Here is a 12349-nt window from a genome sequence, read left to right as displayed (position 1 = left end):
GATTTACACATCCTAACAAGGGTGTTAGGTGAATGTGTGTGTTTTAAAATATGCGGAGTGCCAGTTAGTTTACATGAAGACAGTGAGGTGTCAAATGGGCCAGCCAGGAAACTTATCATTAATTGAGCCACTTATAAATACACTGATTCATTTTGGAATTCTGATAAGTGTAAAGATAATTATTTTGCAGTAAATGTTAGGTGTTTTTATGGATTGAGAGCTATTGGCAAAGGACACACTCCAGCAGGAACAATGGGTACCCTGATGAATATTTCAAGCCCACCTTGTTATGTAGGATTTATTGGAGCTGCTGTGGAATTTATTGCATGTGAGTCAATGAAGGGTGGTGCAAACGAAACTGTTGAAATAAATGATGATATGAGCGACATACTAGTAGCTTCTGATGGCACTTGGCAGTAGCGCGGCTACAGTTCTAACAATTCTGTTGCTACGGTGACTATTTGTGGATACTGGAAAAGTAATAGATTTCCAGATTTTAATCAAATGTTGTTATAACTGTAAATCAGGGAACGAAGAAGGGCATATCTGTGACAGAAATTATGAAGGAACAAGTGGTGGTATGTGAACGACAGGGGAATGTGTTACACTAAGTTCTTAGGTGGTGGAGACTCAAAAGTATATTACAGTGTAGCAGCCGCTCAGCCTTATGGTGAGGAGAGTATCACAAAACTGGAATGTGTTGGACATGTCGAGAAAAGGATGGGCACCAGGTTGAGGAAGTTGAAACAAAGTTTGAGATACAAGAAACTTTCTGATGGTAAAACCACAAGAGGCAGACTGACAGACCAAATGATTGATGAACTACAGCAGTATTATAGGATGGCCATTAGAAATAATACTGAGGATATGTTGAAAATGAAGCAGGCAGTATGGGCTACCTTCTTCCACAGGCTGTCAACTGATGAAAAACCAATACACCACCTTTGCCCTCCTGGACCTGATTCGTGGTCCAATTACCGCAATGTCCAGTACGGTACTCAAACAGTTCATACAGCCATAAACATTCCATCCCAACAGCAGTCATGGATATCATAAAACGTGTTTACAGAAACTTGGCAAATCCTGAATTACTAAGAAGTGTCTTCATGGTCAGACTCAAAATCCCAATAAGTCGTTCAATAATCATATATGGACTCGCTGACCAAAAAATGTTTTTGTTGGAGTGAAGACACTAAAGTGGGAGGCCAGTAATGCTTTTATTGCTTTTAATGATGGAAACATTGGTAGGGTGAAAGTGCTACAGCATAAGGGAATTAATCCTGGAGCAAACTGCATCAGAGAACTTTAACAGATGGACAAGGTTCGCATTGATAAGCAGAGTATGCAGCACAGTTAGCCACTAAGGAGTCCAGAAAGAAGAAAAGAAGAAAAAACTTGGAAAAAGATCAAGAGGATGATATACAGTATGGTGCAGCATGCTTCTGAGTAACTAAAAATAAAAAAGTAAGCATGTATTAAGTGAGTTACAGTCTTTTGAAAGTTAAGAAGCCGTTCCTCAAAATTTACATTTTCTGTTGCATTTTCCATAAATCTCAGAAACCATTTCGAGTTGAGTATTCAAATTTTCAGGGAGTAATAACATATATATCCTGAGTCTACTGAACTAAAAGAAGAAGATAATGTTGTGTTTAATCAAAATTATTTAGGACAACTTACAAAAAAGTACACAAAATTAACCATGTAATAAAAAAATTTATTTCCGAAAGCAGAGGCTGAAATGCAATAATTGTATTTGAGTAGACTCGGAATATTAAGTTTAATATCCGGTAAAAGTTTCATGTCAATGGCTACAGTGGTTCCTGAAATACAGGGAAGCCAAGTCACTAAATTTAACACTGTCGGGATAGGGCGATCCAACTCTCCTTAATATTATCACAATTGGGATTACCCCGATTGAGACAACAATCAACTGCAATCGGTATCCGACAGCGGTGCAGAATCCACAGGGTGCCGAATAACGTACAAGCGGCTGAACTGCAGGTAAGGGCAGGTAAGATTACAGGTCGAGAAAGTGCGGAGGCGTACTACGCTGCCACCGCGCAGGTAAGTCACAGAGGGGAAATGCTACACACCCCTGTAAATCTACCGCCTACTGTGCCAGACAGCCCAAGGGGTCGAGTACGTTATAAGTTAGGGTTTGTCATTCCCCAGACGGGATGTTTAAAAATGGGACAACGGTCTCGGGAATGTTAGAAAATAGTGCGACGCCCAAGAAGCGAGTAAACGGAGATGCATCACGGATTAGTACGGAGTGCTTCACAGGCTGGCTGGAAGCTTGTGAAAGTTTGTGATACTGAATCAGAGTTCGTTGAATTTTCTCTAAAACCAAAAGTAATTACTGCAGACAAAACAGCAGTAAATGAAGCTGGTGTTGGACAAGAAGAGTTGTTTACTTGTCCAAGTTGGACCAGAAGAGAATAGAAGCTTTCGAAATGTGGTGCTACAGAAGAATGCTGAAGATTAGATGGGTAGATCATGTAACTAATGAGGAGGTATTGAATAGGATTTGGGAGAAGAGGAGTTTGTGGCAAAACTTGACTAGAAGAAGGGATCGGTTGGTAGGACATGTTCTGAGGCATCAAGGGATCACCAATTTAGTACTGGAGGGCAGCGTGGAGGGTAAAAATCATAGAGGGAGACCAAGAGATGAATACACTAAAAAGATTCAGAAGGATGTAGGTTGCAGTAAGTACTGGGAGATGAAGAAGCTTGCACAGGATAGAGTAGCATGGAGACTTTGTAAGGGGTCCGTAGGCCATTTAACTTTGCACTCAGCACAGGTCGATAGGGCGAACAATCGATTGTGACGTGTTGAGAGAGCGAGTGTCGAGATGGGCCAGAGTGGTTGGCGGGAATGGTGTGTGTGTGGAGGCCATTATTGGAATACAGGGTTTTTAATGGAGAAGAGTGTCACCATCGCCGTGGTTAGACCCCTAAATAATAAATAAATACCGGGAAAGTTATGAAGTATCTTTATAAAAGTGATCAGTGACGTAACTAGTGTCGCGAAAGCGTCAAGAGCAGATGACTATGCATCAACAAAAATTTGCTATCAAAGAAGATGTTATAAAAACGGCACCGTATATGAAAAGAAAAGGACAATATTCTTTTAATTTAAAATCATGTAGATTATGTTAAGTCCCATTGGAAATGAGAGTCTGCATCGTATATCGCGGTGGTCTCTACTTTTGTCTACGTCTCGTTACCTGTTCGAAGTACCAATTTTGGCATTTTACTTACGTAGCTTTTCTGGTACTCCTTCGTAATTCATATATTCTAGTACCGTATTTCATAATCTTTTTTTTTTTTTTTCTTCCGTCGTTTCAGCTCCACTTTTATAGACTGTGTGTCCATGATGTACACTTGCGAAAAGATTTCTTAGTACAATGACAGTATTTTATTTCGTCAAATGGCTCTTTTTGAAGAGGGATTTTCGCTTGCGTCAGTCTGATGACTTTCATCTTTCGTTCACATTGGCTGATTTTTGATAAACTTGTATACAGCGGTGAAACTGGAAGAAGGAGTCCAGCACTGTTATCGGACTGCTGATTGTTATCTCGTCGAGATCCTAGATTTACGAATGAGATTGTGGACGATGAGTGTTAATTACAAGGTTTTGTATAGAAAATCATGCCGAATTGTAAATTTATAATTAAAATAGTTTACTAACTGAACGTCGCGGAAGGTAGAATGGTGAAGGAATAAAGAAGGCTGATTAAGATATAGGTTAGTGACAGAGTATGAAGGCATGTACTTCATTTCTAGCGAATCTCAACTTTTGCTTTCCTCTGAGTTCGAAGAATTACTTTGTATGTAGTACATATATGAATTGCCGATAATATTAAAGCTGTCACCTGCTATGAGCACGCATCCCTCATCCTTAGTGAATCCTATAAGCCATGGGACAGGCGTAAGAAGATCGAGATGCACGGGGTGCTTAACCAGGAATGCGTCCTTTCCCTCGCCTTCCACCACTGGTCGAAATGGCATTAGGGGACTGAATCGCCATTCCTGGAAGAGAATTTGATGATATATTATTAAAAATGAGAGACAAGGCATAAGAAATACATCTAAAAATTTCAGCATAATAAGTAAATAGGACTTCTTCCTTCGTAATTTTGTGTTGTTATTTATTCATCTAAATGTATTTACTATAACGATATATTCATGAGTTTTTATCTAGCGAGTGTAGACACATAATGTTTTCTGTTATATTCAACTAGATATCCTTCTGAAAAGTTTCTATTCAAAAAGTAATATAACACTGAATATAGAATCTGCAGATGGAGTAAGGACGTTAAAGATGACAGTGCTGATAACAATAGCATTAATACTTAACATACTGCTTTACTTTATCAGAATCAGTGGATTAGTACATTTTATTTTTTACTTTAGTTATTGAAAATGAGATATAGTGCATTACATTTTACACTTACATATTTTCAGAAATCCCGCCACATACGCGGTAAGGTCACTGTAGGTTTCATGTTCTTCAGGTTAGCTTTCTGTTTACAAATAAATTTAAAAAAATATGTGCTACCAAGCAAAGATTTCCTTTCCTCTTGCACCTGTGTACGTAAAACTGTGACGTTCTTATGCAAAATCACATTTTAAATACTTCCAGTTTCATTACCTGTTGTACAGCCACCACGTAACTGTGGCGGGAGTAGATACGCTGACGCCACGTTGTGGGCAGCGTATACAGTTTTACAGGTCCCTACTACGTCGACTCAGTACACAGAGGATGTGCAAACGAATGATCTACGTAATTTTTTTACGAAAATCTGGAAATAAGTGTTACTGTAATTAAACCCTATCGAAAATGGAACAAGGACGCTGATACAACCGCTAGTCGACAAGGAGTGAGTAGCCCTTGCCACGCCAAAATTGCGCTTACGAGCAGAGTGCCGCTCAAGACCACCTTCAATGAAGCTGCTCCTGACATAATGGCACTGTTAGCGACAATTGCAGTGGACAGAAGACCGTCGTTACTTAACAAAGGAACAGTACGTTGCAGGGTCAGGTGATAATTTTACCTGTTTCACAACCATGTTGAAGAGCTTTCAGTCAAATGTCTGCTACTTATGTCTACTCCTGGAGGTACAACACAGCTGGTGGCGGTACTGTGCCGTGAAGAGCCTCTGACTGGTACAGGAGCCACCACAGGTATCCTGTGTATGTGGGCCACGTTCGTAACAGCACCGACTGGTTGATGGTTGATCTTTTCCCTAACGAATAAGATAATTTCCAGTGTAACAGTTGTTCTGACACAATACCAACATAGCTGTAAAACTACATTTGTTTTTTGCATCATAATGAACTTCTTTTGAGGTTCTGGTCGGTATATTGGTTGCGTATCATCTCTAATCGGCACTTTTTGGATTTCTTCAGGTGTCCGCTCTGTGCACACAAACAATATAATCCATAATATTTGAGTAGCCCGTGGATAACAACTTTTGTCACGCATTATACAGTTGGTACAGTACATGGAAGAACCTATTACAGACGTTTGCAAACTTGGGACCAGCAGTTTATCGGATTGGTGACTGTAAAGATCTGGTGAGCTGTGCGTAATGTAGCTCAGATGTTGAGTTTAGGTGCTAAAGGAAGTGAACTCTTACCAAAAAGTGTTTTTCAGTCTCAATGAGCTTGTGAGCGTCTACGCCCCTCAGGCAGTCTACCAGCGCTTGACTCGGCGCCGTGGGACATCCCAGCAGGGCTGCCACCTTTCGCGCCTTCTCTGCTGCGCCTGGGGTGGGCACTGCCCACGGTGCTACTGCCACACCACTCTGGGATATAGCACGTTGGAATAGGCCTGTAACGAGAACACGGAAGGAAAAGAATACTTTTTATAAGGAATCTTCCTCACATCTTACATTACATGGATGACGGAGAGATACAAAAGTAACAAAATCGGTCCATAAATGCCGTAGTCAAATATTATAACCGAAAACAGTATTCGAGACCAGCCAGTAAAAGAGCACCCTAAAATCACCAAGCCAGAAACTGGTGAATGAAATCTTTAATCTTTTCATGTGCACTTATTATTAGCTGATGAGCATTTGCCTATGAGATTGGATCACCTTTGTCATTTTTACACAAGTTATATAATGAAGTGACCAGCTCTCAGACACACTGCCCTGTTCATAACTTGTTTCCATTCATATCTTATCTCCTTTGACAAACTAAAGCCGCAGAATTTCCCACAGAACCTTACTGAACAGCCTACGTAATTAGATGCTAAATCTCTAACAAATACTATTTGTTCTCCACACGGTAGGAAGACAGTTAGCATAGAGGTCAAGACAATGTATTCGGGAAGAGCACTGTCCAGTTGCCTGTTCGAGCAGTTTCATTTAGGTTTACTCTGATTTTCCTAGGCGACGAGATGTTGAGTTTCTTTCTTATGTCCTGAACGTTTTTCTTCTCCGTCCTAGTCTTGCTGAAGGAGTGCTCTGTCGCCTCGATGACGACGGGATGATAAATTCTAAATTTCGTCTGCTCCTACTTTTTCTTTTTTTCTTTTTGAGAATTTGTTCGATGGCAGAGGACGGTGCACTTTCTTTTCTCGTACCCAGTGATGACAGTTTTGGACGAATACTTATGTCTTACTGGTTGCATGTAGCACATCGTTAGTCGAGTATTTCGGTGTTTGTTTCCTTTAGTCTCTGTCTATGTTAACGTACCGTTGTAGTTGACAACAGATTCGACTAATACACTCCGAGCTACTCCAAGCTAATAACTCCAACTATGATATTTTCTGGGATGAGATGGTTGGATATCCCAGACTTTATCTCAGAGTCTCTGTCGCTAAGTACACCTTAGTAAACAAGGCGCTCAGAGATGCACATCTAATTCAGTCATATAAATATTTCTATAAACCCAAATATTATATTTATAAAAAAATAACAAATTACGTCATGATGATCTTTATTGTACTCAGTATAATCCATATGGAGTGGGACCTTTCATAGTGTGGTTTTCACAGCTTGGTGGTTACGTGAAAGACGTCAGTGGCGTGTAGACTGGCAAAATTTAACGTTGAAATTTTTCTTCTACTTCCACCTATTCTCCAGCGACGACAGAGTACACGGAAGACGTTACGATGGTGACCTCGATGTAGCAGCCTGCGTATCACTATTCAGCGAGCAAACACCAAGTAAGACTATATGGAGCATCACTAAAACAATTGGACGATGTTGACTTCTGCATCTTTAGAGCAACCTGAATAACAAGTGGCCCGTCACTGAGGCTTTAGAGCCCACATTCCTTCTTCTCTATGTCCCATTTTGCGGCAGGACGCTGACTAAGAATGTACAAGCATTCTTCAATAAACAACCGGTGCCACTCTTTCCTTTATCCGGTGACATGTCGTCCATCGCATTATGATGCTGCTCCATAGATGATGTGTGCTATCATTACAAACTGACATTGGTTCCTCATTGCTGTACTCTTATCTTAAAGCTATCTAAAGATTGTTGAATAACCTAAATGCACCAGTGACATTAAGGTTACGTTCTTTTTCTTAAAAATGTATATATGTAATCTCGAAGTGAGTTAGACTGACGACTGAAAAAGTTACCAGTGATCAGTGCATGCTTCTCAAGATGTGATGCCGTCTTACGGTGGTAAATGCGCTTTATAAATCTTCATTTATGTTAGCGAAGTGTGTCCCTTTTAGTACATTCAAGTGCAGGGTGAGGTAGCTTAGACAAGATACCTGAGGTTCGAGTGCCTAACCGGCACAGAGTTTTAATTTGTTTGTTGGATTTCAAAGATTCAGGCAGGAAGCAGATTAGTTGTTTGCACGGAAAGGTGAATGCTTTGAACCCGGGATGAGTGTGAAGAATGGTGAACCGTCTGAATTTGTCATCCTGTAGGTTCTATGTAGCAAAACTTTCGAGTGCAGGGCATCGTCGCTGCTTAACATCGGATACAGCTGCTACGAACAAGAACTGATGTTATTGCGATTAACGGCATTAAAATAAAGTTTTGTAAAACTATTTGTTCAAAATGTTTATTGGAAATTATTACATGATAAGAGATACACAGTTTCAGGATCCCTATTATTAGAATAAATGCATTAATTCTTATATCCGATAGCAGTCGGTGCATCAGATTATTTCTGGACGAGTGCTGAGTCTTGGAAATCATGATTTAAGGGGTTCTTCGGAAATATTTGTTTTGTAATGGTCACATAAACATCCATGATGCATGCAGAATAGCCGACCATTTGCTCACAGTGCTATTTTCTAAAACAAATAATGTCACAGCGGAGAAAAGTGCTGGCGTAACCATATACCCGTTGTTTAAGATGTTCCCGCCAGTAAATGCCTGATTTCTGTGGAAATGGAGACAAAAACGTTAACGGAACATGTTGCTAGGTGCATGCTGCAAATTCATCTGGTGCACGTCAATTACTTAACATCGGAGAAAGAAACATATCATATAGAAGAACAAAAATAAGTTTCGTTAAGGAAGTAAAATAGTTAACAAAAATTGCCTAGCCTCTTTCCAGTGGACGGTAAAACTACATCTACATCTACATCTACATCCATACTCCGCAACCCACCTGACGGTGTGTGGCGGAGGGTACCCTGAGTACCTCTATCGGTTCTCCCTTCTATTCCAGTCTCGTATTGTTCGTGGAAAGAAGGATTGTCTGTATGCTTCTGTGTGGGCTCTAATCTCTCTGATTTCATCCACATGGTCTCTTCGCGAGATATACGTAGTAGGGAGCAATATACTGCTGGACTCTACGGTGAAGGTATGTTCTCGAAACTTTAACAAAAGCCCGTACCGAGCTACTGAGCGTCTCTCCTGCAGAGTCTTCCACTGGAGTTTAATCATCTCCGTAACGCTTTCGCGATTACTAAATGATCCTGTAACGAAGCGCGCTGCTCTCCGTTGGATCTTCTCTATCTCTTCTATCAACCCTGTCTGGTACGGATCCCACACCGCTGAGCAGTATTCAAGCAGTGGGCGAAGAAGCGTACTGTAACCTACTTGCTTTGTTTTCGGATTGCATTTCCTTAGGATCCTTCCAATGAATCTCAGTCTAGCATCTGCTTTACCGACGATCAACTTTATATGATCATTCCATTTTAAATCACTCCTAATGCATACTCCCAGATAATTTATGGAATTAACTGCTTCCAGTTGCTGACCTGCTATTTTGTAGCTAAATGATAAGGGATCTATCTTTCTATGTATTCGCAGCACATTACACTTGTCTACATTGAGATTCAATTGCCATTCCCCGCACCATGCGTCAATTCGCTGCAGATCCTCCTGCATTTCTGTACAATTTTCCATTGTTACAACCTCTCGATACACCACAGCATCATCTGCAAAAAGCCTCAGTGAACTTCCGATGTCATCCACCAGCTCATTTATGTATATTGTGAACAGCAACGGTCCCATGACACTCCCCTGTGGCACACCTGAAATCACTCTTACTTCGGAAGACTTCTCTCCATTGAGAATGACATGCTGCTTTCTGTTATCTAGGAATTCCTCAATCCAATCACACAATTGGTCTGATAGTCCATATGCTCTTACTTTGTTCATTAAACGATTGTGGGGAACTGTATCGAACGCCTTGCGGAAGTCAAGAAACACGGCATGTACCTGTGAACCCGTGTCTATGGCCCTCTGAGTCTCGTGGACGAATAGCGCGAGCTGGGTTTCACACGACCGTCTTTTTCGAAACCCATGCTGATTCCTACAGAGTAGATTTCTAGTCTCCAGGAAAGTCATTATACTCGAACATAATACGTGTTCCAAAATTCTACAACTGATCGACGTTAGAGATATAGGTCTATAGTTCTGCACATCTGTTCGACGTCCCTTCTTGAAAACGGGGATGACCTGTGCCCTTTTCCAATCCTTTGGGACGCTACGCTCTTCTAGAGACCTACGGTACACCGCTGCAAGAAGGGGGGCAAGTTCCTTCGCGTACTCTGTGTACAGTAGAACTGGTATCCGATCAGGTCCAGCGGCCTTTCCTCTTTTGAACGCAGTGAAACGGAAGTATGGATCAGTATACTCGGTCACCTACTGCCCTTTAACAATAACAGCAGCAGTGGCTTTATAGGGTACACAAAACCATTTTTTTCAAGTGAGAGCGTGTGTACTTTGTTCAGTTGTAAGGAAGCCGTTCACTACATCTGCACACGGAATGTTTAGTCAACTGACACGAACATGTCTCCAGGAGTGGGACCGAATTTCTGAAGCCAGTTATACCGTGGTGTAGGCCAAGGGTGTCAGGCAACATACTTCGCCGCCATTTACCCTGACGGATGTGCGTTTGCAAGTAATTTACAAAATCGGATTTCAGAATGTGATCTTTTAGAGCCTTGAAAATAGCTCTCATTTCATGGTTGCGAAACTGTTCTTCATTTGCTCTTACTAGGAGTGTCAAATGCATTTTTGTTAGGCAGTTCATTTCAGACCAAGAAAATGGCAATAACTGATTTCATTTCCAATCTTGCCAGCAGTCCCAAATAATCGAAACGGGCCTGTAGGCTGACTGACACAGCGACATTTCCTGCAATATCTCCCACCCACAAGCAAAAAATATGCCTCCTGTTTTTGTTAAGTTTGTTCTTCAAAATCAAAGAAAGTGGGAAAGCATTTCGGAAGGAAACACGTTATCAGCCTGGACAGTGCTGTGTGGCGTTGTGTATGGAACCCTGTTTTAAAATATTTAATACGAAAATGCAGTATAAATCAAAGTAGAGAATGCTATTGTAATTATCTGGTTGGTATGCTCTAGGTTATGGCTTTGAAACCTGTCGTGTGCTATTATTTTCTTTTACATCTTCGTCGAAACAACTGAATTCTTCAATCGTTTCAGGTTATTCGTTTGAATATAAAGGTTTGTATTTCTAATCCTCTGCCACGTCACTTTTAACTATCCTAATTTTTACATGCTTCCACTTTTTCTTCCTTTCATTCTCTCTTGATTTGGAATCTTTGTCCATCAGAGTTTAATTATGCTTATACTTCGATTTAATTAGTCCTTCTTGGTCATTTTATATTTGTCTGTTTTATAATATTCATTACTGTTACTCATTTTGCTTGACTTTCTATTCATAAAATATTCTTTCATTTAAATTGTCATCAGCTTACTTCGTAAAATGTTCGACATGAATTTTTGTTTTAAAGGTTTATATGACGATTAGCAATCCAGAACATATACATCTTGTGATGAAAAATAAACTTCGAACCGTATTGCACGGGCAATACCAGTAAATTATTTCCTCGTTCGTTTTTAGCCGGTACGTCGGTATTTGCAAATGTTAACAAATCACGACAAATTAATGAAAATATTTAATCACATGGACAAGGGTTCCAAATGGACAAAAGAAAGAAAAGAAGAAAAAACGCTAGCAAATAAAAAACTAATAGGATGACTAAATTGACACAGCAAAGTATTATAAAATATATTTTTAAACCAATTAATTATATCAAAACAACGATCGCAGTCATTTCATAAAATGTAAGAAATAGCACCTGACGGAACTCGAACCCACGAACTGCAGCCTACCACCTTATCTGTTAAGCTACGGCATCAAAAAATAACACATGATAGGACTCGAACCCACATACTAAAACATCACCTTAACCGTTGTGCAACAGTGTCATTTTGACAAAGCTATTTTCGCAGCCGATTACTTAAAAACGTGAGCCCACCAAGTTGATTGGTCTCAGCCTATGAGACCTGGTTACCTAAACTACACCATTACATAGTTGTACACGAAATATATTCGCAGCTGCGAATATGGACTAACATGACTTGTAGAATGGACTGACGACAAGGAAAATTATTACCGGACCGCGATTTGCTGCTTATCGGGAGCGGTAGCCTTCCCATTCGGCTATCCGAGCACGATTCACGGCTACACCACTCATGCATACATTACGTGTATTCCTGTACAGGGGAGACATGTTAACTGAAAGTCGCTTGCCCGGTGTTGGCGGACGTATTCGAAATTGCAGTGCCTGTCCGAAGGAACTTAGCATCGGATTAATGAACAACATAGGCTCGCGTCAGGCGGGTACGCCGGCCCAAATTTTCATTGTCATCATTCCATTGTGCAGCTGATGGTTGTTCATACTCGCAATTGTAAATACATGTATTTCATAATGGCTGCAGTTGCCGCAGTGACTCTTCCTTCGGACATGCGTGATTGTCTGAAGGAACTTTGCACTGTAGTTCTGAACAACAGAGGCACTGCAATTTCATATTTATCCGCCAACAACGGGGAAGCGACTTTCAGTTAAAATGTCTCCCCTGTACAGGAATATGTACCATGGATGTACG

The 12349-nt window shown here is 40.6% G+C and overlaps 1 protein-coding gene across 1 annotated transcript in view; it reads right to left on the bottom strand.

Annotated features, from left to right (window-relative positions):
• The window catches only part of LOC126252836 (venom carboxylesterase-6-like), a 135882-nt gene that overhangs the window by 66755 nt on the left and 56778 nt on the right, over positions 1-12349 (bottom strand). Inside the window, exons 5-6 of the mRNA XM_049953781.1 lie at positions 5643-5836; positions 3876-4032 (exon numbers count right to left, since the gene is read on the bottom strand). Of these exons, the coding sequence (XP_049809738.1) occupies positions 3876-4032; positions 5643-5836 (351 nt within the window). The remainder of the gene's footprint in view (positions 1-3875; positions 4033-5642; positions 5837-12349) is intronic.

This window comes from Schistocerca nitens, chromosome 4 (assembly GCF_023898315.1).
Source record: "Schistocerca nitens isolate TAMUIC-IGC-003100 chromosome 4, iqSchNite1.1, whole genome shotgun sequence".
Lineage (NCBI taxonomy): Eukaryota > Metazoa > Arthropoda > Insecta > Orthoptera > Acrididae > Schistocerca > Schistocerca nitens.
Note: the sequence above shows the minus strand (reverse complement) of the source record. Positions and strands in the feature narration are given on the sequence as shown.